Genomic DNA, 27,718 nt, shown 5'->3' on the forward strand with positions numbered 1-27,718 from the left:
GAAGGAAGAAGAAGAACAAGAATAAGCAGAAGAAACAGAATGAATAAATGTCATTTGGCAGTCTTAATAAGGTGGTGCTGATGAATTTAGATCGTAAAGTGCCCAGGACCCCCGAACCAAATAAGCGAAATAGGGGACTAAACAATAAATAACCTGTCCGTGACAAAATCTACGAGCAGTCTGTTGGACTGCATGAAATGTGACAAAAGGAAAAATGCTGCGGAATGAACTTTATCAAATTGTCAAAAAAAATAAAAAATAATCAAGTTGACTTCCATCCTGTTTCCTTTAAAAGTGTGCTTATTCCATTCATTAAACGTCCAACTAATCATGGGGATGTTGTTACAGCAAACTATGATTTTATTTAAAAAATTACTTTTCACAGTAACATCACGACAGTATGAAAGTTACTTGACAGAGAGATGCAGATTATGTTTTAGGGCATTTGATTAAGTCACTGGAACTTAGGTAATTACCATTTGTGTAGCAGACTCTAGTATTACTGTAATAAATTCAGTAATATAAACCCTGTTTAAATTTGGTATCTGTACCAATTTAGCAGAATATATATATTCTATATATAATATATATATAAAAGTGAAAACAGATTATTTCTACATAAGAAGACTAAAAATTATTATGTGTAAAAATTATTCTTCCAAATAATACTTAGTGAGTCATGGCACTATGTGGAAGGTCATAAAATGCAACTAAGAAAGACAATTACATCCTTGTGCCAGTTTTGTCCAAGTTATGATTCAAGTAAAAATTCTCGTCTTTTAAAAACCATAGGCAATCATATATTTAAGAAAAAGAAAATTCTTCTACTGACAATGCCTTTCTGCCTTCTCAAATTCCATAGCAATCTTTTGGGCAGTCTTCTGAAAGCTTGCTGATTGCATGTTGCAGATAATAGACACCACTACACCCCGTGGAAAAGAGCAGGTATCTTGTCCACTGCTAGGTGTTGCGTATGTTTGGTCATCAGGAAGCACCAAAAGAATGCTGCTGGCACCCACAGCCGCACCAGTGTGAGAGATGCAATGCCGAGCTATGTGACAACTACCACACCGTTGCTTTTTCTCTACAACAACCCAGCCCATTCCATATTTCATGTCTTTGTCCTTGGGCATCTCTGTATTAGCCACTGGAGTCCACATTTCCTTGACAGTCACTGGTTTGAGATAACCAGGAAGGTTCTGGCAGTAGTTTTCATTTATTTCCTGCTGCATCTGATAGCTGTAAAGCGTAGCATTTCCAAACTGAAGAAGGTCACCAACTGTCGATAAGAAACCGCCACCTGCCCACTTGTAGGAGTTGTCAACATAAGGGCAGTTGACAAGTCGACCTTTCTTATTAAATCTGTAATATCTAAACAAAGAAATTTAAGAGAAATATTAATTTTCAAAATATATCATGCACACATATTTATACTATTACTGCTGTTAGTTTAGGGAATTACAAACAAATGGCAAATTCAAATGCAGTATTAATAGCAATTTACACACATCTTCCTCAGTTTGGTTGTTTTTGTTTAACATTTCAACTTTTATTTGGTGTAAATTATTTATTTAAAACTGGTTAAACAAATTACTAAATGTGTGAACTATTTTAGAAATAAAACAAATACTGTACCACTATTGTTTTATGAATCTCTAGGCATGCACGCATCTTTTTGAAATCATTGAAAAGCTTATTTCCTGCCTTGTACTCAGTGCTTCTGGGACAGGCTTCAGCTATGGAGAATCTGAATTGGACTAAACATGTTTATGAGTGTTATGTTACTTTTATTTTACTCAAAATAATGTTAAAATTTAATTATTGCAAATATGCTGCTGACAATTTGGTATCTGATATATTTTGAGGAACATGTACTTTACATGAAGCTCCATTTCTGCCACACACCAACCTTTACAATAACATATTTTTCTCGATCCTGAAAAGTAAATAAGAATTTTTGATTATATCTAAGATGGGTTAAAAAGGTGTATCAAAAAACAATCCATTACACTTGCAGTGATGAAAATTAATTGTCTATGGTAATCAGTTCTGCTGTTAGCAACAGCCATTCACATTTTTATCATAAACAGAAAGACTGAAAAAGTCATGCTGGTTAGTGTTGCTGCTTCACGGATGTAGAGTCTTGGGTTTGAATATTGGCCCATTCTGTGTCACTATCTATGTGGAGTCTGCATGTTTTCCACGTCTCCAAGCTTTTCACTTTCTTTCCATGTCCAATAGCAGTGTACTGAGTATTCAGGAGTATAGTATATATGAGTGTGCTATACAGTGAAGTGGAATTCCATCCAAGTTTGGTTTCTGCCATGTACTCTGAGGCTGTAGAGGTAACCTTCACCTTGCTTCAAATATTTATTGGACTAAGCTGTATAAGAAAATGGATGGACAGACATCAATATATTTAATATGTAAGCTGGCTCTGAAGGATCAACAGTTTTGCTTGTTCTAGCCTCCAAATTTTAGAAGTAAAATTAAGTTTTCAGTATTACCTTAAATACATATGTTATGTCACACTGAATACTATGTTTAATCTGCATTCGTAACATTAGTATTACGAGGTGACACAATAGTTAGAGCTGCTGCAATGCAGCTATGGAATTCTAGGCTTGAATCTCAGTCAGCATCACGTTCACTGTCTATTTAGAAGATGAATGCTTCCTGAATCTTCAGGTACTCCACTTTCTTCCCAAATCCTAAATATGTGTATTATGATGACAGGCATTTCCAAGTAGGCACAGTGACATCAATATGCCCTGAAATGAACTGGCATTCCATCAAGGTGTGATTCCTTCTATGTATCTAATGATGTCAAGATAGGTTCCAGCTTCTGATGAACCTTTATTGCACTAAACAGGATCAGAAAATGGATATACAGATAGACAGATGAATAATAGAACACACAATCTGGCTCTATTGATGGGTCAACAATCAGTATGTCCTGACTTGAGTTTCAGCACAGATCCAGATATGTGATGTCAACCAGAAAACTTAATTACCAGGTCTCATACATTACAAGTGCACATCACAACTTGAGCTATGCTGGTGGGAGTCAAGTAATTCTGTAATGGGGTTGAGGCTAGATGAAATTGTGCACCACTATTTCTCTTGGTTGGTGCCCTTGTTATAATCCCTTGTAATAAGCTGATAATACCCACATCAAGAATTACACAGTTACGCAATTCAACACATCATTGAAAACCAGTATCATGAGAAGGTTGAAGTAAGGCTCTATCCTGAAGACTTATTTGTGAAAACCAAGATGAATCTGCAAAGCCCACTGTAATTCAACCAAAGACAACTTTCAGAGAGATAAGCCACATTTTATCACTGATTCCAGGAACTTGGAGTGTGAGAACACTACTAAAGATGGGAAAATGTGCTCAAGTACACATAAGGATGAGCAGTATAAACTAGCAGTTGTGGGTATATGTAAAAACAGGTTTGAACACCCTAGGTGAAACTAAACTACATACAGGCAAAACACTGCTGAAAATGACCCCTGTAGAAGTAGCCTTGCTATTAACCAAGAAGGCTTTCAGAAGCTTAATAAAATTGGTGCCAGCCACAATCAGTACCAGTGGTACGCACCAACAAAAACAGCAAAAGTAGAAACAACCAGTTCTATAACTAATTGCATACAATAGTGCCCAAAAGAGATGTATTGATTTTGATGAATCAATAATAAGAAATAAGTACCAAAATGGTTAATGATAACAGAGGGAGAAGAAGAGAGAAAAAGATGGGTAGAAATGGTTTACAATTATGAATATAGAATAATGTTTGCTGATTTCTGCACCCTCAATGAACTGGTAACAGGAAGCACCATTTTCTTGCAACCTATGGCCCGTGGTACTGATTTTATACGGCCCGCAACGACTTTTCCAAGTATCATTGAATCTGGCCCGTTAACCCTCTTTGTGATGCCTGTTTGTTCTTGTGGTATTGTTGGATTATTTCTGATAGTATGATGCGGCCAGTGTTTTCTGAAGTACTTTATATTGTGCTTCCCCTACTTTTATGGCACGTCCGGAACTGTTGCACGTTTAAAGTGTGCAAGAGCTCTTAGTCACGTAGTCGTTGACTCTGCTGCATCTCACTGCTCTGTAAACCAAGAACCGATAAGATACAAAATTTGAAAAAAATGTGTATCGGCACAACAGATGTTATTCCGCAAACATACTGATGTAGCTGACAATATTGTTCGTCCAAGTTTTATTGCTAGCGAAAAAATTGTGAAGCACTCAAAACCATATTCTGAAGGCGAGTTTGTCAAGGAATGCCTTACTGCAGTCACAAAAGTTCTGTGTCCAGAGAAAAGCCATGAAATGGAAAAGATAAGTCTTTCTCGTTGGACAATAACCCGACAAAATGGCCAGTGACATAAAATTAAGCATTAAAAATATTGCATCAAAATTTGAAGCATTTTCCATTGCTCTTGATGAGAGTACAGACTCCCAATGATACCGCTCAATTGGCTATATTTATTCGCGGAGTTGACGCTAGCTTCAATTGTACGGAAGAATTGCTTGCTCTCCAATCAATGAAGAATACAACAAGGGGTGAAGACATTTTCCAGGAAGTAAAAACTGTTTTTACTGTATTTGATTTAAAGTGGGAAAAGTTATGCGGAATATCCACCGATGGAGCTCCATCGATGCTTGGACCAAACATCGGAGTTGTTGCCCAAATAAAAACCGAATTATCAAGTAACAAAATCAATACCGAAGATTTGTCGGTATTACATTGCATTATACACCAGCAAAACTTATATGCAAAATCAGTTAAATTTGCACATGTGATGGGCACAATAACTGCATGAATAAACTTCATTAAATCCAGGGCACTAAATCAATGCCAATTTCAAGAATTTCTGGCTGACTTTCTTTCTGACCATGAAGATCTTACATTTTATTGTGAAGTGCGTTGGCTTAGCAAGGGAAAAATGTTGAAACATTTTTATGATTTGAGAAATGAGCTATCTCTTTTCATGGACATGAAAGGAAAACCTATTCCAGAGCTAGAAAACAAACCCTGGCTGTGTGATCTTGCATTTCTTGTCGACCTAACAACACATCTAAATGAACTTAATGCTAAATTACAAACTCGGGGACAAATGATTCATGAGCTTTATGGACACATAAAATCATTTCAAAATAAGCTTCGACTCTGGGAAAGCCAATTGAAGGAAGGCAATACTTATCATTTTCCCACACTTGCGAACCACAAAGATTTTGATTGTGAATCGTTTGCGAATGAATTAAATTCATTGAGTGGAGAATTCAACACTAGGTTCCATGATTTTAAAAATCAAGAAGCAAATTTGCAAATTTTCTCTTGTCCATTTGATGTTGATGTCGAACTAGCTCCACTTTCATTGCAAATGGAATTAATTGAACTACAAGAGAACCTTGTCCTGAAATCAAAATTCAATGATATTGAATTACTTGACTATTATAAAAATTATTTCCCCCGTGACAAGCGGACAGCTTTTGCTCAGAAAAGAATGACTCTATTTGGCAGCACCTATTAAATGCGAGCAACTTTTTTCAAGGATGAACTTCGTAAAATCCAAAACTAGGACGCGTATTACTGATAAGCACCTAGAAAACATGTTGCGAGTTTCCACGTCCACAATATCTCCTAATATTCATAAGCTTGTGTCCACCATGCAATCTCAATCGTCGCATTAATAAAGAGTTTTATTAAATAATATATTAATAAATATTTGGTTTTTTTTTTTGGCCTTCATGCATTTTCGATTTCGAAAAATACATCTATATCCTGAAGTACTCCGGCCCGCGTAATCTTTCTACTTTCTAATCCGGCCCATAGTCCTGTCAAGGTTGCACATGCCTGGTCTAGATGAAGAAAGAAAAAAAAAATCTATAAGATGTTGTAAAAAGACAGAATGCAACAAATCTGGAACCAGGTAAGATGCTGGTATTTAATATTGGAGAAATAAGCAAGCAGTACATTTTCCGAGCATTTAAACTAAATTAAGAAAAGCAGCACGAACAGATGTGGTGGATGAATTATATAAAACCCCTTAACTTGATTTGGGCCACTAAAGAAGTTCAAACAGAATGGGGAAAAGGGCTTTAAATCAAACTGCCAAAGACTGCTAATTTTTCTCAGTCTGGGAACTGGAAGGGGATCACTTTGCTCTCAATTCCAAGAACAGTCCTCCCAAATAAAATTTAGGCAACCTGCAACAAGAAATTAAGAGCTGGCAGGATTCAGCAAGGAACAATCCAGTACTAAACAGATCATCACATTTCAGATCATGGTCAAAACAGACAACCAAATGGCAAGCTCCACTCTATGTAACCTTTATCAACTCTGAAAAGGTTTTTGATGGTGAAGACAAAAGGTCTTGATGGTACAGAAAGAGCGTTATTTTGGAGCATACTGCAACACAGTAAGTTATCATAGATGGTGGTTGGCATCATTAGACATTTGTATAATGTAAGGCTAGCAGAGGAATTCCAGGTCACTACAGGAGTTAGGCAACCTTTTCCTCATTTTCCTTGACTGAGTTATTGAAAAGCATATGTGATGTCTGAGAAAAGATGTTTACTGGGTACTAGCAAGTAAACTAAAACACCTAGACACCTAGGCCTAGTCCTGCTGCTCCACCCAGTCCAAGATAGGCAGGAGAAAGAGGATGATTGAATGAAACACTGAAACACACTGGACTAAAATTAGTCAAGTAAAGACCAAACTGCAATGCACAAGCAACAAGCATGAAGACCCTATCATGATAGCAAGGAAGAACATAGATGTCAACAAATGTATCTACTGGAGCAGTTTAATTAGCAAGACACGGGGCAGAGACAAAGACATGATGATTAGAATCAGAAAAGCAGATTTGAGTTTGCCAATTTGAGACCTGTCTGGAAATCCATATGCCCTTCCACAAAATACAGAACTGAGGATTTTCAACTCAAATGTGAAAGTAGTCATGCTGTATGAATCAGAAACACAGAGAATGGTACAGCAGACATGAATACAGTACAATTCAGACATTCACTAACAAGTTTATATGACAGATCCTGGAGATCAAGTGGTCTGACAGAGTCCCAAATGAAATCTTATTAAAAAGATTGAACCTGCACCCTAGAACATGTCAAATCATGAGAAAACAATGTCAAAAGGTGAGACATATTTAAAAAACATTAGAGGACCAGCATTATAAGACAGGCATCATTCTGGAACACTCGAGGAAATGAAAACAAGGATACCAAAAAAAGACATGTTAATGGAGCCTTCCAGATAAACTAAAGAGTAGCAAAATATCTTGAGAGTAGGCCACAAGACATGCCACAAACATTACACTGAGGACGGCGATTATGTAGGCCCTATATTGTATAAGGAGCAAATAGAATTTATATTGTATCTGATACACTGCAAGTGCAGGCACTGTTTTGGGACTATCATTTTGTTTATTGCCCACCTCATTTATGCTTTAATTAAAAGCCTTCCAGGAATCTCAACCTCAGCCACTCCTACCTAAAAGATATGTAAAATGTGAAAGAAACATAAAAAACAAACAATGTAGCACTGCAGTTGACTGCATTATGACATCATAAAATATGTATTTTGCTATGCTATTTGACATTTCCTTTTATGGCATACCATGTGTGTTATGCAAATGCTAAAAGGAATCTGATGAGTGAGATTTTTGTTCACTGATGAGGATAGGACTGTGAGATGCAAAATTGGAGCTAATTATATAAATACCAATTCACACTTCATGTGACTTCTGATACTTAACAGCTTTTCAGTTGTTAAGTCTGACATGTTTCGTTCATTTTATAAAGACATATTTTGCCAAGTATTTGTAGTGTAGAATCACATCTAGCATGTAGGTTAATATTTTTTATTAATGTCTAACATAAAAATTCTTAGGTTAGTTCATTTATCACATAAAACCTTTGCTTGTAGGTAATCCCTAGCTGAAATTGCAAAGCATGAATTTAAGGACAGCTAGCATTAATAGGCACCTATCTACTTGTAAGCGGTTTTGCAAGGGTGCTTTGTTATAAGTCATGCTATTAGCCATTCCACCAGGAACGCCATAAACTGACCAGATAGACAAACATGAATAGGTAATAAGGTTAGCCTAGAGATGGAATGAGGTCATCATTTAAAAAAGGTATGAAGTAGGCAGTTGGATTCTGGATTGTAGCCTGTTAGGAATGGTTGTTGAATCTGGAGGGTCACTCTATACCATGATGCCCCATTGGTCCTTGACATGTCACAGGAACTGTTGTAAGTTTGTTCTTTTTGCCTCTCTACTCTCTCATTACCACTTCTCCATCTACAGAATACCAGTTTTCACTTAGAGACCATTTTGGCTCCACAAAGATTATGATCTGAAGAGAGGTGACCAGAAAGAATCTAATGTAACTAAAAGTTTATGTGCTGTTTAAAACTACACATCTAACACTATCAGATTGTATAGTTAGGGTGTATTAACTATAATACATAATGAATGAAAGTGTAACTCTTCTGCCTATTCTTTTGCTTTGTCTAGTTGAGGTTAAAGAATATATAAGGGAAGGGATTTCACACATTTTGTTAAGTTTTACTTAATAAAGTGTATAAAGGGGAGAATAGGGTCAACTTAGGACCCTAACACAGCAAAACAAACACTGTATATTATTTGCCAGACAACTTTGGTTTGGGTCTGGCCCAAAAAAGAAAAGATCAAATCCTGGGTAATACTATTGTGTTTAGATTCAAAAGCCTCAATTGCCCAATTAATTAAAAAAAACAGACTTTTTGCGTTAAGTAATAATACAAGATAGGGAAGTTGTATTTCACAATTACTACTGAGATACACTTTGCTTGTGTACTGGAGCTGAGGTTTGGGTACTTTATAAAGGAAGCTCTGAACAGACAAGTTCCCTGCCTGCAAATGACAGCAAGATAAGTTGAAGTATATTAGTTTCTGTAAACACCCTCACTCGCCGATCTAAATTTGAAAAGTTTCCTTTAACTGTGCAACATCAGTTTACATACTATAGCAGCACAGTTACAGAAACCTTCATAAAAAATCTTTTCATGCAAAATTTCTTTTTTAGCATGAGGCAAGGCTCCCTTACCTGGTTTAGTATACATTTGCAACTGGTAGAAAGAATTGCTAAAGTTACAAATGGTTATTCCAAAGCACTAACACTTTTCGATTGCGTTGCAGTTTATAAAACTGCTTCCTTAATAGTCTGGATAATGTCATACTTTGATTTATTTGGAATAACAAATAGCCTGCTTCTTCACAGATATTGGCCTACTAGGTATGAGTGGGTAGTGAAGGCTTGGGCTCCATGACTATGGCATGAATTCTCACTCTCGACTTGGTCCACCGTAGTGTTCTTTATTATCCATAAACAGTTACATTTATGGGAAACTTCTGGTAGTTCAAAACTTGAGATATGGTTACTTGCACAGACACTATTTTGATGAATTTTTATTAATATAATTTGAACTCTTACAAAAAATCCCTTCATTTAAATATTCTGAAAACTATTTCAAGGCCATGCATGTAATTGAAAACCTCATAGACCTATACATGTCAGTGCTCTGTTATTTAAACAACTCTTACTAGAAATACATCCTTCCAAAATATGCTTTTTTTTTTTTACTAACTTGTCAATTAGAAGTTTTTCACTTAATAACTACGTTATTAAAGTGGAAATTTCGAGATTAAAGTTGACATTTTGAGCTTTTTTCCCCGCTGTGTGCCTATCTTTTTCTTTTCTCTGTACCCTAATAAGCTTTCATATGACGCTCAGACAGTGGGCTACGACTCGCCTTTTCACGGCGACTTTGATATCTGACTTCTTTTTTATTTCGGGCATTGTGCAACTTTGTTAACTTCAGCTTTCGAGTTTCTCTGACACTCTGTGTCACTCGATCAACTTCCTTTTGTTGTTTATACCACTGTTTAAACTAACAAATAGTAAGTTTTTCCTTGCTTCCACTTGGTATTCGCTGAAATTCTTCTCTTTTCCCCCGTGCTTTTGCCATTGCCTTTTCACAGAACGCTGAGCATAATGGCTATTTATATTGATTTGCATATTCAAAGAGGCGTAATTCTGGGAGGAGTTTGGGAGTGGCGGCAGGCGCATGCACATGCGTTACTTTTCTCATTGACTGGGATTTATGTAGCAGAAGAACGTGGAAGTTAGCGAGCGCACAGATTTATGCATCTGAATTTTTTTGTACGTACACACATTTCTGCTTTTGCCAGTACGCCATGTTTTAGTGTGAATTCTACGCATGTCGTTATGCATGAGGACCCAGGACACCAGTCCACTACAGAGGTCATTCACTCATACACCCAAGCTAATTTGGAAACATCAGTTAACCTAACCTGCATGTCTTTGGGACCGCAAGAGGAAAACTCACATGGACTCAGGGTATATCTGTAAATTTACAGTGCCACCCATGTCTCAAGTAGTCTTTTGTTAATTTTTTAGTCTCTATACTCCATATTTTTTTAAGTCAGAAGAAACACTGCAAAACAGGCCATTCAGCATTCTAAATATACAGAAAAACCATATTGAAAGTACAAATCAGAAGTAACAAACAATCTCACCCAAGGGACTTGCATGTATTACACTACTGAATAATTCCAAGTACTGTATATGCATAGAAAAATAAAGTTTCTCCAATGATTAAAAGACAGCTAATCATCTATTAACAAACCTACTTTGTCCTGCCCAGAGTCACAGGGTCCAAATCCTTTCCAACAGCACTGGGGAGTAAGGCAGGTATGAATCCCAAATTGGTTTCTAGTCCATCACAAGGCACACTCACACATATAAACAAAACTACTTCTCTATTTTAAATGTTAATTATTTTTATGTCAAACAATTATGTATTTATCAGCTCTATGCTATCTGCCTAATTTACTGTGACCTGTGATCTTGTTTTTTCATTTCATTTAAACTATAAATAATTAATAAAAAAAGCATACACGCAATTCAAACCACTTCCTGAATTCTAGAACTCTAACAGCAAGAAAATTAGACTTTCAGAATATTTACATACTGTACAGTTACCTGGATCTGTTGTAAATAATGGGATCATTTTCATCTGGAACAGTATTTAGCATGCCCAAATCATGGAAAAGAGCCATCATATGATCAAGAAACTTTTGTCCTGATGCTCCTTCAACAACAGCACTAAGAAGAGTAAAGGCGTGGGTAGAGTACAAAAACTGGCTTCCTTAAAAACAGACAAAGCATATTTTATGGGGAAAAACTGAATAAAATCTTTTTTTTCTTTTAATTCAATATGATTAATTTATATTCAAAGCATATTTCAACAAGATTGATAAAATGTTGTAGCATTCTGAATAAGCAACATAATTGTTTGCATTTAGTGGGGCAGTAGCTTGGAAAACACCTCAACAAATGAATCCTCCAGAGGCTTCACTACTTGATAGAGGTTAATGGCTGGAGGCAGCAGTTACAGGGCAGATACAATATGAAGGAAGCTTTATGGAAGAGTGCAACACTGATCAAAGGTTTCACTCAGCCACTGTCATCCTCACAAATTCCTCAACATGCTTACCTGGTTTAAAAATAAGAGGGTCATCTTTAAAAAGTTTTAATGCATCTGTTACACTGTCAAACTTTTCTTTAAGATAATATTCTTCCTGTTCAAACTCTTTTTTATTTGTTGAGAGCTTAGATGGTTTTTCTTTGACATCAGCATTATCATGTTGCAGGTCCGAAGATGAAATGTGGTTCTTGTTAGTCATCATGGATTTTTTCCTCTCAGAATTCCCTGGTTCTGTTTTACTGTCATTTCCATCATTTATGGCTTTCTCTTTTTTCATTTTCTGCTTTTGGTTTGTTTTTTCTTTTTCTTCTTTAACTTTGTTAGGATCTTTCTCATAGTGGCGAATCCCACTTAAATGTGATACAAGCATTCTAGTAGTAATTTTGACCTGGGGAAACCAAATCACAAACAAGACTTGTTCAAAACAATTTTTTGCTCTTTATTATACTGATTTTTACCTGACAGTGGCTATGACAGGGATGCTTTCAGGTGTTTTGGGAGAAAGGAGAAGCACTACTTTTTCAATAACATCAATATTTAAATTATGTTCAAAATTAAAGGAATACAGTTGAAGTCATAAAAGAAAAGTCCCAAAAAGAATGAACAAGTGGATTTCAGAGACAACAGAAGGCTGTGCTATCAAGGAAAAGTGAAAAACAAAATAAGACAAAGCCCTTGCTAAGTTTTAAAGCCAGGATTAAGTTAAATAAAAAAAAATATATATATACATACACAATGAAAGGTAGGTACTTAAAATGGCAAGATGAAAAGCCATTTATAAGACACAATCAAGTTTATTTTGTTGGCAAAACAAACCTGCTTGTGCTCCTGTAAAACCTATCTACAGTATAAACATGTTAATACATACATCCTAAACTTATAAACCACCTTGCATAAAGTCATAAGTGAAAAGGACTGTGATATAAGCTTTACACAGCCAAACAACATGAGCATTTTTGTTACTTTATATTAGTTTTCTGCATTGCACTGTCCTGTGGTAGTAACTAAGACTTCATTCTTCTGGGAACTGTGCAGGCATCCGCCTTTTACAAAATCTCTGCATTCTTACTTTTGTTTTTCTGGTAGTTACTACTTTATGATATATTTTTGTTTATTTTTAACAGTTAAGATTAGATGTGATCTGTCACTAGAAATCTAAAAAATGCAGTTTAAATTGGTGATATTCTGATAGGCAAGCACTGTTGGGCTGAATTGCCTGTTTTCTTCTATTGATCTAACCTTCACCAAAATGAACAGAGAGATACTACAGTACGGTTGGTGACAAAATTTAAGTCACAGCACTTTGAAGCACTCAGGATACTGTCAGAAAACAACAATAGCTATAACCCTAAAACATTACAATTCTCTACTTTACACTCAAACCACCCGTGGACTACAGCAGTTTTTTTCATTTACAGCAACTGGCTTAAATTACTCCTTGCATCAAAAACGTTTGGTTTTTAGTATTCTTTTAGGTACAACATACCACTTTCCATATTCTTCAATTATTACACTTTCACTTCAAGTGTAACACACCGTAGGTGACACTATTACTTAGCAGGATCATTTTTCAAAATATTTTGCAATCACTTTTGCATTGAGTGCTTGTAATGTGATCTGCATGTCTTATAGTTTTAAAGTCATCACTCTTAAACATTTTCAACACCTGGACAAATTTAGAATTATTCTTTAGATGTGTTAAGCAGAGCCTTTCAAACTTCTGTAGTACTTCAAATTTGTGTAAAGGTGTGTCAAAATGTACAAACTAGGCATGCTCCAATCTGTTTTTTTAAGGCCAATACCGATCACTGATTACATGTTACTTGATTGGCCGATTCAGATTTTTTTTCCTTTGTCCCTTTAAAAAACTTTTTACACTAAGCTCTTACATAACCATATGCATGGAAGTGTTATGTCCTACGTATATTAAAGTGTTAACTTTGGTATTTTTATAATTAAACCATAGGCCACAGATTTTAACTGTTCATTTTGTATTAATAAAATTAAATTATGTAGGCTAATTGTTCAGTGACCATAAATATACTAAAATAGATCACATTTCAGTACAATTTATATGTTAAATAATAACATAAATACAAAAATATTTATCCATAATATATAAGGCATAAAAGAAAATACTATATATATGTCATAATTATAAACTGTCATATTGTTTCAATTTTTCTGCAATGCACTTATCTGAAATAATAATTTTTTTTCTTCACGCAATCAATGAATTGATATTGGCAATTAAACACTGCTTAAATGTAAATATATAACCACCTATATGATTTAATCATTTTAAATCATTAGTTGTTCTACAGTTATTTGCTGTTAAAATATACATTTATTACATTTATACAGGTTTTTTTTTCTTCAGTGTATCAGCTAGACATTCATAATTCTTGAGGTTTAATTATAAAACATGGATTTTGATTATGTAGAACGTGTTTCTTACCAAAACATATGATGTATGACACACAGCAACAAATAATAAACATAGTACAAATCTATAAAAAAGCTTATTGTTTACTAAGCAGCAATCTCAAAATTGGGTCATTCCATGTCAAATCAACCAACAGCCTTTGGACTCAACAGTCTGGTACTGAAAAGTACCAGGTGTAACCATGTTAGTCAGGAGACACAGTGTAAAATTCTTTTGATGTAAGATCAATACTTTCCAAGATACAGCCAGTTTGCTGAGGGGAGGGGCATGTCAATTTTATCTGGCCTCATTTTTTCATCAAATTTCACAAGTCCATCACTCAAAAACTAAGTCTTCAAGCAGGCTGACATTTTGCAGGCTGGTATAGTATGTGACAAAATTAAAACATTTGGTCCAGATGACCCTGCATGGTTAAAACAACCCCTTGAAACTGACCAAAATTTGAGTTTTGGGCTTAGCTATGTTTAGACCTCAGAAACACATATTTGTAACCAACACTGACTTTTGATTCTCTTCCTTATGCAGAGAACTATACAGGCTTTCTGAAAAATCAATAAACAGAAAAGTAACTGAATCAGGGTTTGAACAGTAGACCTGTCAAATTCAAAAAATCATTTTGGATTTCATTTTCAGAGTACCCTAATAGCATATGGGAATGTGCAGATAATTTTTTAAATATATTTTTTATTTATTCTACATTGACCCTTCTTTCTCAAAACACAACCTTACTTTTCTTATGCAAACTTTCCATGTTTATTTTCCATCTTAAACATTGGCTGAATGTGCCATGTGTCAATAATGGTAATAATTAAGTTTTCAATCAGTAAGTTATCAAAAATGTCAAACTTTTTTCACATCAAATGACAATCTCATTTTGCTGAACAGAGAATGTGATTCTCCATAGCCAAGAGTGTACCTAGTACTTGAGAATACCACTGTTTCATCCCTACAGAAGATGGAAAACTCAAAGTCAGCCAGGTGTCTGATGAGGAGAGTTAATTGACTATCCGAATATTCACCACTTAAGCAGCAGCTGAGATCCTGCCCTCTCACAATCCTCACAGTCCTATTGGAGGCTCTGTTGAGTGCATGTACACTCACCTAAAGGATTATTAGGAACACCTGTTCAATTTCTCATTAATGCAATTATCTAATCAACCAATCACATGGCAGTTGCTTCAATGCATTTAGGGGTGTGGTCCTGGTCAGGACAATCTCCTGAACTCCAAACTGAATGTCAGAATGGGAAAGAAAGGTGATTTAAGCAATTCTGAGCGTTGCATGGTTGTTTGTGAAATACTCAGACCGGCCCATCTGGCACCATCTGTTCAGTTACTGGGATTTTCACGCACAACCATTACTAGGGTTTACAAACAATGGTGTGAAAAGGGAAAAACATCCAGTATGCGGCAGTCCTGTGGGCGAAAATGCCTTGTTGATGCTAGAGGTCAAAGGAGAATAGGCCAACTGATTCAAGCTGATAGAAGAGCAACTTTGAGTGAAATAACCACTCGTTACAACCGAGGTATGCAGCAAAGCATTTGTGAAGCCACAACACGCACAACCTTGAGGCGGATGGGCTACAACAGCAGAAGACCCCACCGGGTACCACTCATCTCCACTACAAATAGGAAAAAGAGGCTACAATTTGCACAAGCTCACCAAAATTGGACAGTTGAAGACTGGAAAAATGTTGCCTGGTCTGATGAGTCTCGATTTCTGTTGAGACATTCAAATGGTAGAGTCAGAATTTGGCGTAAACAGAATGAGAACATGGATCCATCATGCCTTGTTACCACTGTGCAGGCTGGTGGTGGTGGTGTAATAGTGTGGGGGATGTTTTCTTGGCACACTTTAGGCCCCTTAGTGCCAATTGGGCATCGTTTAAATGCCACGGGCTACCTGAGCATTGTTTCTGACCATGTCCATCCCTTCATGACCACCATGTACCCATCCTCTGATGGCTACTTCCAGCAGGATAATGCACCATGTCACAAAGCTCGAATCATTTCAAATTGGTTTCTTGAACATGACAATGAGTTCACTGTACTAAAATGCCCCCCACTGTCACCAGATCTCAACCCAATAGAGCATCTTTGGGATGTGGTGGAACAGGAGCTTCGTGCCCTGGATGTGCATCCCACAATTCTCCATCAACTGCAAGATGCTATCCTATCAATATGGGCCAACATTTCTAAAGAATGCTTTCAGCACCTTGTTGAATCAATGCCACGTAGAATTAAGTCAGTTCTTAAGGCAAAAGGGGGTCAAACACCGTATTAGTATGGTGTTCCTAATAATCCTTTAGGTGTGTGTATGATGAAAAATGCTGAATTGGTGTGGTTCGTGACAAGAGTGAAGTGGAATCAGGCATCCTGATATGTTTCATGCATCCAAACTATCCAGTACCATCTTTCCATTGGCCACCTAGAGACAATATTTGTTGGGTGCCATTACAGTGTGTCATTTCACTGCTTAGTGCACATACAACAGTCAGCAGGAGGCAGTACCATCTTGATCTCAGAGACAAAGATACCATACACTCTGTACTTCAATTGAAAACAGAAACAAAATGGGTCACATTACGGCTGCTGCAATACCAAAATGTTAACACTTATAACTAGTGTTGTATTTAATGCTAAAATGATAATGATAAATCAAGCAGCTATTGTACATCAGTTGTGCTTAATGTGCCTTTGGTGATTTATATTTTTCCATTAATCCTATACCCAAGTTAGTGATACAGTACTTGAGGATTACCAGTACTGACAAATGGTGAATTTAACCCGTTTAGAATGGAAAATGAAAATGCAAGATTCACATAAGAAAAGTAAGACTTGTTTTGTTGGAGAAAGAAGACACCATGTATGGACATTCCCACAGTACATTAAGCTGTTCTGAAAATTAAACCCAAAATGATTTTTTTCACATTCGAGAGGTCTGCTGGTCAAACCCTGATGTAGTTTCTTGTTTATTTATAATATTTTGAAAAGCCCCATGTAGGTCTCTACACATGGAAATAATTTCAGCAGGTTGTATCAGTTACAAGTATGCTTCTAACAGACTAAACATGGCAAAGCCAAAGATGCAAAATATTTCGTTTTCCATTTTTGGAGGTCTGTTCTTATCAAGTGGGGTCATCTGCACCAAGCATTTTGATTTTATTATGTATAACACCTATAGCTAAGCTAGGTGGCTTAGTTCTTGAGATATGGTCCTGTGAAACTGACAAAAAAAATAAAGCTGTATCAAATTTGACACTCCTCTCACAAAATTGGCTGAATCTTAAAAAGTATGATCTTACATCAAAATAATTCTACAGGATGTCATCTGGATAACATGGGTAAACCTGGTATTTTTTTTCAGACTTTTTTGAGACCGAAGTGCGTGGGATTTCTGGAAAATCGGATGATTTGATATGGAATGACCCTGCAGGATACGCAGGCTGGTTCTACTATCGTAATAATTTGCATGAAGGAGCACTACAACTAAATTACCTGTGAAAGATGCCCAAACACAGACAGACACTGAGACAGCCAGAATTCCAAGAACATACATTTAATTTCTGCTCCTGCACACACAGTACCCAAAACACCACAATAATTCTCACAGTCCTTTTCTTTATTCCTTCCTTCTCTTCTGCCACCTCCACTCCTCTCTTGCAAGCTCTGTCCACTACCACCCGACTCTGGCTCCTGAATGGAGTGAGGCAGCCCTTTTTATAATGTGCTTGGTTGTGCTCCAGGTGCTCCCTGATGACCTTCCTGCAGCACTTCGTAGTGTGGCTGAAGTGCTGTATGGGCACCAGGAAGCACTCCGAATGTACATGTTTCCTGGTCCGGCAGCACTTCCTGGTGTGGCGGAAGTGCTGCATACCATGGCTTCTGCGCCATCCAGGCGCCCCCTGGCAGTGGCCATGGGTCCCCTCAAGGTTGAGCCTCCAAGCTCCGTTCCTGTAGCCCCAGCATCCACCAGGTCAGTTGCCTTCTCGTATTCCAGGAGAGGTACTGCTCCTTTCCCAGTCCTTCCGTCCTTCAGACGTCCTGACTGGGCATAAACCCCAGCCATTCGCCACATACCATAAAGCTTAGAAAGGCGGGAGCTGAAAATATTGTTTTTTGTGATTAGCCAATTTACAGATCAAGACTTTTTTTTTTTTTGTGAAAATTAGCCGATTTAGATTGTCGGTCAATTGATTGGAGCATCCCTAGTACACACCTAATATTTTTAAATTAACACAATATGAATACAGAGCTCACAAGTACACTGTTTCTCAATATAGTCAATCATTCTTCCCAGCATGTGTCTTAATTTTTATGTACATCTACAAAAAAAGATTGAAATTGTTTGCTCAGTCCATGTACCACTTTCTCTAGTTCTTAGAGGTCACAAAAAGGGCAGATTTTTAGGAGTTGAAATAAATAATAATTTGATGGAGCCTGGCAAAAACAATGATTACTCTTGTTGCTAATTTTGTTGTTGTGCAACAATTCTTTTGCCTATTTCCCTAATTGGAGTATTGTAATTACACTACCATGTGTTTAAATACCTAAAATAAATGATTAGAATGAAGGAAGCAAAAAGTAAAAGGCTAACTAACTGGTCTGAAAAAATTGTTACTTTGTTAATGATAAATGATGTATTATGCAAAGTAGTTATGTATGGATGATTTTTAAGTTGTAATAAATACATTAATTATCCTTATGAATTTCAATTGCACAGTCATCTAAGCCGTATGTAGTATTTCAGTGGCAGAAGCTATTACATGAGCATTAGGCAAAAGATGGGACCAAACTCTCATATAAACGATTGTCAAACACAGAATATGTGGTGAGTCTCTCGATTCAAGGACACCCAGGGGAAAGGACATCGTGTGGAACAGTTATTCACTTGGTCTCCATTTACCTTTGTAGAATGGAGAAGCACAGCCAGAACAAAGATGATTGGCATCACTTCCACCCATTCTCCAGTGTTGTCCCTTTAAGTCAGGATGAATGAAATACATCACAGAACTAGCTGCCATTTGACCAACAGATTCGGGAGACAGAGTGCTTCTTTCTTTTGAATACAGCAAAGTTTGCCATTTACAATTTTTTTTTTTGTGGTTAAAATACACAACAATTAGCAGGGATTTCCCTGACGGAAATCAAACTCTTCTGTCAGTTTTGGCTACTTTTATTAACACTGTATACAGTATACTAAAATCAATTTACTGAATCGGTTTTAGCCAATTTTAGAATCAGCACTAAGTGCAAGCTAAGAAATAACCCTGCTATATACTAATCTCATTTTAAGAAAGATGTCCATGAATTGGCCCCGTCCTCTACAGGGGAGTGCAGATGTGTATAATAATGTGCCCCGTTATTGACTGGTGGTTTTTCCCAGGATAGGTTTGTTGCACTGCTGCCAGAATGATCTCTGACCCCCATGGTTGTGAAATACTGTATATGAAGGAAAGTATGTGAATAGAGGAATAAATTAATTTAAAAGATGTTTGCCACTTCTTTCAAAAATAGCTAAATCATTTTACAGTACTGATTGAAATGGTACTTATTTAGTAACCAACAATGTTTAGCAGAATCTGTCCATGTTTTTTTTCAGTTTCTACTATAAAACATATAAACATAACATCTGTTTTTCTATGCCACAACAAAATTCTTAAAGGGAGTGAAAAAAGGTAGTACAAACAGTATTATATAATATTAATTACAAGATTAATGTAACATATGGGTAACACCAAAAAGTAAAAAGCTCTTAGTCAGGAATATCACCATGAGCGTGCTGTTGTGTCAGCCTTAGAGTGGTTAATATACTGTGCTATTTAGTTTCACCCTGGATTGGGGCCCTAGACTATTACACTTGTTTTGCATTTTGTGTGTGACAGGCATGAGGAAATCATGTAGACTTGAATTACTGACACTGCTATTTATTTATTTTCTTTTATCTTCCTTAAATTAATACCAGCTGTACATCTTTTGTTTATGCACACATCTTAGGTTATTGTTCGAGAATTTTGGCACATTCATGTGCTATAGGACAGATGGGAAATGCCAGATTCCCAGTGGTAAACTGCATATGTATGTTCTTCAAGCTGGTGTTTCCCATTGGAACAATTCAGAGAAAACAACACCACCAGAACCTGCGGTTTTAGGGCATAATGTTGAACTTCCATATCAGTTAATATTAAGAGATATTAAAAAATTAACCCAAATATATAATTCACATATTTCACAACATATCTACAAGAAAACAAACTCAAATATATAAAAATTCACTTACACTTTCACCTTGATATTTTTTCTCTGGGAATACTGGGACATACTTCTGCACTGGAGCATCTAAATCCAACTTCCCTTGCTCCCACAATTTAGCAACAGCAGACACAGTAAGAGTCTTACTGATGCTAGCAATCCTCATCATGGTCTCAGGCTTACAAGGTACTCGATTTTCCACATCGGCAAAACCAAATCCTGAAAAAACAGTTCAGATTTGGTAAATGAATTGCTCATAATACCACTGTCCATTTCAAACCAATGCAAAATTGTCATTTTGCAACCATTTTCTAATATAGTAAGACTTAAAATCTGTGTGGGTGTTTGTGTATGTACTGTATATGAAGCCTTGAATGAACTTTCTCACTGTACAAAAAGGAGTAGGAAAAGGCCAGTGACTTTAATGAGGAGTTAAATCAGGAGCAGTATTAATTTAACAGTGTTCATGAACAAATGTGCAGACACACATGCAAATGACAGGGGCAGCTACTTCATTGTTGTTTTACTGATCTTTAGTAAACTACTGATTGAATAAACAAGATTTTTTAAAAGGAAGAAAATAGCTAGATCTTAGAAAAAGAGATCAGGATAGCTTAATCATGCTTGTTACCATAAAGGTTGAAACTGGAAAATAATGGCAAATGTAATTGACATAGCAGTCCGATTAGCATCAATTTGTTAAAAGAAAGTCCTGCAACCACTGTGTCTCTTTATGTGCTCAGCCAAGTACCTAAACAACAGAGGATTGTAGAAAGCTGGCCCTTACTAAACTGTGCAAATGCAAGGTTTTACAGGTACAGTATGTTATATCTATAACATGAAAAGAGCAGGGCTAATAAGAAAGTAGGCTCAGTTCTTTGAAGAATTTTTTCAGAAATTAATTCACTCATTCTCTTACTAACCCACTCATTTCAATTTACTCTTTAAAGGTGCTGCAGTCTATCCAAGCAGCATCAAGAAAAGGAAGAGAATAATCCATTGCAGCAAGCATGTCCATGAAATAGTCCAGCTATCGCAGTGATGCTAGGCTAGTTTAGGGTCATCTATTAACCTAATGCACATATCTTTGGGATATGGTAAAAAAATGGAGTACAATGAGCATGTGCTTAAAGTACAGCTAAAAATATACAAAAATTGAGTTAGTAATGAGTTTGACACACATTTTAATATTTCAATCTGTTCATCATGCTTTACTCCCACATCACCAAAGACATGAAAGTTATGCTAGTTAGGGTAGGCAACTCTAACTTGATCCAGTGTGAATAGGTCCAGTGATGGACTGTCACTTTATCCAGGGCTATTTTCTACACGCCTGGAGATGCACCCCACTGTGACCCTGAACTAGATTAAGCAGGTTTGAGAATGTTACATTATCCAAATTTCTTAATGCACTTGTACTTTTTTTTTTTTTTTTAACAAGAATTTTATACAAAATGCTTTACATATCATATACCATACAATACTAAACAGATTACCAACCTTCAGCCCAAACTTGCTCTCCATTCACAGATACTCCAACCACCACACCTGGTGCTCCCACTTCATCCTAAACACCAAATCAAAAAGAGGCCATAAGTTACTTGTATATTGTTAAAATACTTGTATTTAAAATGTTACAACATGATATATCAGCTTGTATGAACATGAGATGCATAGTGAAGAAAATACCGTCTTGCAGTCAAAAGATTTAGGTCACATGTGTATGTAAACTACAGCCAACAAGTAAACTATTTAAATCTCAAATAATGTCATTTTTGCTAAAGCACACAGTTTCAGTGTTTTGTGTGAAGCGCTTTGCAAACAGACTTGCCTTGTGTCATCCACGTTTTCATATCCACTCATTCGAAAGTAGAGTTGGAAGTGGAGCTTATCCAAGAACAACAAAGCTGAAACAAACTCTTGCTGAATCCCAGAGTAAAATCACTCACACACCTACACTTTCACAGTTAGGGCTAAATAACCCAACCTGTACATCTTTAGGAAATCGGAAAACTTACAGAAAAACCCTAAGCAGGCATGGAGAGAATTGCAAGCTCAGCACAGATAGTGTCCAGGCTTAGACTTGAACTCATAACTCTGGAATTGTGATTTAGCTGCGTTACTTTCTTTGACACTATGCTGGCCTTATCAATTTTACTTTCACATGCAATGGGCATTAAAAGATGAATGAGGAATACCTTGGCTACCAAAATTCCAGGTGAAACAACTTAAAAATAAACTGGTTCTTTACATGTTTTAAGACATTTTACAAGTATACCTAAGTTAATATGTCCCGGAATTATACAGTTTTGGCCTTTTTTAAATATTCTTAGCCAAAAACTGGTAATTAGGGAAAAAAATTCAAATAAATACAATAGCGCTTTTCATTTGTGGGGTTTAATGTCTTTGGTAGCACTATAAAGTACAACATGTACACCAACTGTAGAACTTTGCCCTCACTTGCAAGTAATGATGGGAGGTAACCATTTTAAGAAAAGGTTTATTAAAGTAAAAATTGACAAGACTAATGGTATTTAAAACTCTCTTTCACATTCTGGTGCTTAAAGTGTTTGTAGTCATCTGCACAGTATAATTGCTGAATGTGTCAATTATGAAAAAAATACAAGTAATAATGAAAATAAAATATCTTTTTAAACCAGAGCTTTCCAAACTGGGTGTCACAAAGAAACATGCAAAGTAGAGCTGTAATGTGTTTTCAATTGAATCACAAATAAAAAACAATTATAATCCATATTATTATTATGTTTACTTTTTTGCTTACAGTGTGTCTGCAAAGCATGACACATGCATAGTTGCTTAAAATAAGCAGGTAAAAACTTCAGGTTGAAAAAGACAGCAAAAGGGGGCACAGTTCACACACTAATTTAAAAAAGGCAAAAATTACATGTAATTGCTCAGACATGTTAAACTCAATTAAAAAAAATAATACAGCAGGTGGATAAGAGGTTAGGTCAAGACTTGATACCTCTCAGCACAAGACCCCAGCAGCGCTGCAGGCAGGAATCAGTAATTAGTGAATAAAACACAAGGCTAAATGTACGATAGGCGAGCTTCATATTTATTTATTTATTTTACACCTTTCTTTTATGAAGGAATGTTTTGGACAAAATGAAATAAACATGCAAATTAAAATACTGTGAAATGAAACATTAAATAAAGAAAAAGCATGAAATGTTAGCCTCAATAAATGTGTCATTGAACATTTTTTTATTGGTTATTTATTTAATTTTACCTGTACTATTTTTCCCAAACTCAACATCAACTATGGCTTGAATTTAAAACTCATCAAAGCTGAGAGGCCAGGATCTAGCAAGTGCTGTGTTTTAATTGGTGAACTGTCAGTACACAGGACTTGAACCTTCAGCCATGAAATGCAACATTTACAGCAGACACTTTAGATGCAGGCTCCTAATGATCAATTCGGAGTTTACAGAGTTAAAGCAGCTGCTTTTTCATGTACTCGCAGTGGATGTGCACAGTCACAACTTTGAGCTTGTGCATGAGCCATAGGATTTCCAAGTCAAGCAAGGCACATATGTGAGCTCTGTGGACTATTCACCAACCAACAAAGCAGTTCTCGTTACAGCCCACCCCCTCAGCTCTGGTGAGTGAAAGTGGTAGTTTGAAATTCAAGCCGTATTGCATGTTGCATCTGGAGGAATATAATGGACAAAATTAACTAAATGTCATGCTCTTTACCTTTATGTTTTGTCACATTTCACAGTACTTTTATTTATTTAATTCTGTCCAAAATATTCCTCTATACCTTTTAGGCATTGTCTGTCAAGCCAGTGGCAGCCACTAAAGTTTCAGTCTGTGCATTGGCCAAAGTAGCTAAATGAGCACTGGTGATATTGAAAAGGATCTTTAAAATTGTATAAAGTCACTATTAATTTTACCTTGATGAAGAAATGTGTGGCAGCTTACCTCGCATCTAACCTACCTAACTCTTAGATAAAGTAACTAAAAAATGTGAAACTTTTCTATCAGTTAATGCATCTGACTGTTATACCATGCTCACATTTTAAAACTTGTTTTAACTTGGTTTTCAATATTTTCATTCTGCCTTTCTGGTTATTTAACCTATTATTTATTAACAAACACGTTAGTGGGTCTGACCCTGTAGTAGTTGCAGTCTTTCAGCATTCAGTGTCGTTGACCCGGGTGTTTGCTCTGCTCATTGTACATTGCAATTGTTAGGATAAAGGAGCAAACTGCACAGGAATGGAGCAAATTAACAGGAAAACAACAAAAGAGAGTTAAGCATTTAAAGCTAAAGAAAAACATAAATATTTCTAAGTATCTTTGAAATGTAAAAATGAGTGATGTGCAGTGAACAAACAAACTAGTCCTTTTGCATTTCTCTTGGCCTCCGAATGAACATACTGGTTCGCTGACATTAAAGAATTAATCTTTTCAAGGCATGTGCAGTGTGTAGTATGTCTTATATTGCATTTCACAACTGTCCGGAACTGTTGTCATAACTTCGCGTAAATGGCTGCTGTCTTCGTGAAATAGCCTATCAGGAAATTGTTTCAGCAAAATTGTCTTAATGACAACTAGCCAATGACTGACTTGGTGGATAACACGAAGCACCTCCCATTGATCGGTTCAATTGGACTGAGTGACCATGACCATCTCAGTATACTGACTGATGGAATGAAGCAGTATGGCCCCTACAAATCCGGGGAAACATGTAAGTTAATTAGAGGAAGAAACAGCAGACAACTGACACTGAATTGCAATTCACTGCACTGATGATATGTGTATGCTAGATTGCATCAGAAAGAACAGGATATAACAGAAGGAAATTGCGGGAGATTAATCCAAAACTGAAAATAAATTTTATTTAGTCATATTTCAATGTTTTCACAGTATTGTTGTGATGTGTACACTATTCGAAGCTTCTATTTGTATGGTTGTTTTTTTTCCGATTTATCCTTGAAATAGTATTTATTGTCAAAATTAATTAAAGAGGATTATTATAATGTGCGAATTACTTATTTTATTGTTTGGTTTTTATATTGTTTGGTGTTTAAAGTTGTTACACAGTTATATATTGTAGTTTAAAATCGGGAATAGTATCATAACTTGTTTTTGAAGTGAACGAGTCAGCGATTCAAAAATTCAAATCTTTTTGGTGAACTGAACGAAATGAATCAAATCACTAAAAAGAATAATTTTGCACAGCACTATTTAAAATCAAAATTCTATTCTTTTCTGGATGCAGAATAAGAAATTAGGAAAAAGACCTCCTAGTTTAATTAGATCAATTAGAGTTAAACTGAAGAGACAGCACAAATAAACTGCCTACCTAAGTGTGTCTTGTGGGTAAGCCGTGAAGTTCAATCAAATGTATATCATGAACTCAAATGAAACTTGTTTATTTTTTGTATGGGTTTGCAATTTTAACAGTAATTGTGCTATTTCTGTAAAGCGCCTCGTGTGGGTGCCTGCTGTTAAGTAGTGATGTGTAATGAACGAACAGACCAGTTCTTTTGTGCCTGTCTTGGTCTCTCAATGAGCATACTGGTACAATGACATTAACAAACAAATCTTTTCAAGGCACACACAGTGCATGCTACATTTTATATTGCATTTCGCAACAGTCCAGAGAACTTCACTTAAATAGCTACTTTCTTCAGGAAATAGCCTATCAGTAAACTGTTCCAGCAAAACAGTCATGACAACAACTAGCCAATGACTGACTTGGTAGGTGACACCAAGCACCTCCCATTAATCGGTTCACTCTGACTGAGTGACTATTGACAGTCTCAGTACGTGGACTGATTGAATGAACCAGTATGCCCTCTACTGTTCTGCAGAAATATTGCAAGTTCGTTCAGCGCAAACAGGAGACTCGTAGTTCAATATGCTGAAATGATCAGTTTGTGTACTAAATGGAGGAATGAATTGCAGACAGGAGATTTGCAGCACATTTAATCTCAGTTCAGTTCACTGATATGGGAGACTGCATCAGAAAAGATGGGATGTAAAATAAGGAAACTGTGGTAGATTAATCCAAAACTGAAATCAGTTTTATGTAATCATATAATTTTAATGTTCTTACAAGTTTATCGTTATGTGTGCACTATTCTAAGGTTCTATTTGTACGACTGTTTTGTTTATTGTTAAATATTCATTTTGTCAAAATTCAATAAAGAGGATCATTATTATTATTAGTGAATTACTTATTTTGTTGCTTGCTTTTTATATTGCTTGGTGGTTAACACTGTTATGATACTATTCTATAAACTAGATTATAGCTTTTATGTTTTTGAAGTGAAAGAATCAGAGATTTAAAGATTCGATTCATTTTTGTGAACTGAACGAAACAGAATCACTAAAAAGAATCGTTTTGCACATCACTACTGGTAAGAACACTATAAAAAATGTTGGCCGACTGTTAAATTAATTAGAACAAATCGCGGGACTACCCTTCTGTGAAGCCTAAGCAGGAATACTGAAAATGATATTAGTTAAAAGTTACATACTTCGTTTAGAGATCAGCTAAAGTCAAAAGAAAAACGGGGGGTTGGGGGGGAATCTTAAATACAAATGCAAACTGAAAGCAGTCCGTGTCAGTTAGTACTTGTTTTACCAGTATAACCGTCACTTTCTGCCTGACGTTTGTTGTAGCGCGTAGTTTTCCGGGCACCACAGGAACAAGGAAGTTTTCTTTAGGAAAGGCGCTATATAAATAAAACGTATTATTGCTACTTAGAACAATGCAAACAGCGCTCAAACGCAGCTTCCGACGCTGCCCACACAGTAACAGACGCCACCGTAACCCCGACGCGGCGCCAGGCTTTAGCCCGCGGGGCACACAGCGCCTCTCGCTCCGGGCGTGAAGCGGCCTCAATTACAACTGCTGTACCTTGAGCCTCTGAAGCAAGTCCCTGCTCACTTCTATAGCATCTCCATACGCGTCTCTCCTCTTCGATTTGGATACCGCGGGTTTTTTCTCGCATTTCGATTTGCTCACGAAAATCAGCCAACCACTCGCTGTGAGTCCCACTGTAAAAAGCAGCCCGATGCCAAAGCCTAGAAACCAGACGGATCGCCGGTACACTTTATAGTCTGAAGGAAAGAAACGCTGAGCTGACTGAAAGGCTCGGCTTGGGGGCAGCGCTGGAGAATTTCTGAGAGAAAACGGAACTTGATTAAGCTGGCCGTTTGCATTTAACGATCTGTACCACTGCAGGCTTCTCCAACGCCACTTCTGGCTGCGTCCTCGGACACAAAAACCAAAAACAAAACGCAACATGTTAAGTAGAAGTCTCCAGGCTGCCTGCCTATGTGCCTCTGCACTGACTCCGCTACAGACGACTGTGTTCAGACAGTAGCAATCAATCCTAAATCAGACCCGACCTGCAGAGCCAGGTTAGACGAAGTAATCGTCGGCTTCGTC

At 36.5% G+C, this 27,718-nt stretch overlaps 1 protein-coding gene across 1 annotated transcript; it reads right to left on the reverse strand.

The window, feature by feature from the left end:
- Positions 1–337: 337 nt before the first annotated feature.
- On the reverse strand, positions 338–27,658 carry lactb (lactamase, beta). The gene is made up of 6 exons (XM_039773433.1): positions 27,185–27,658; positions 21,787–21,853; positions 20,315–20,505; positions 11,599–11,977; positions 11,085–11,250; positions 338–1,371 (listed from the first exon to the last, which is right to left on the reverse strand). The coding sequence occupies exons 1-6, from the start codon at positions 27,572–27,574 to the stop codon at positions 825–827; spliced, it is 1,740 nt and encodes a 579-aa protein (XP_039629367.1). The 5' UTR covers positions 27,575–27,658; the 3' UTR covers positions 338–824.
- Between the last annotated feature and the right edge of the window lie 60 nt (positions 27,659–27,718).

The sequence above is a fragment of the Polypterus senegalus genome, chromosome 12, assembly GCF_016835505.1.
Source record: "Polypterus senegalus isolate Bchr_013 chromosome 12, ASM1683550v1, whole genome shotgun sequence".
In the NCBI taxonomy this organism is placed as follows: Eukaryota; Metazoa; Chordata; class Cladistia; order Polypteriformes; family Polypteridae; genus Polypterus; species Polypterus senegalus.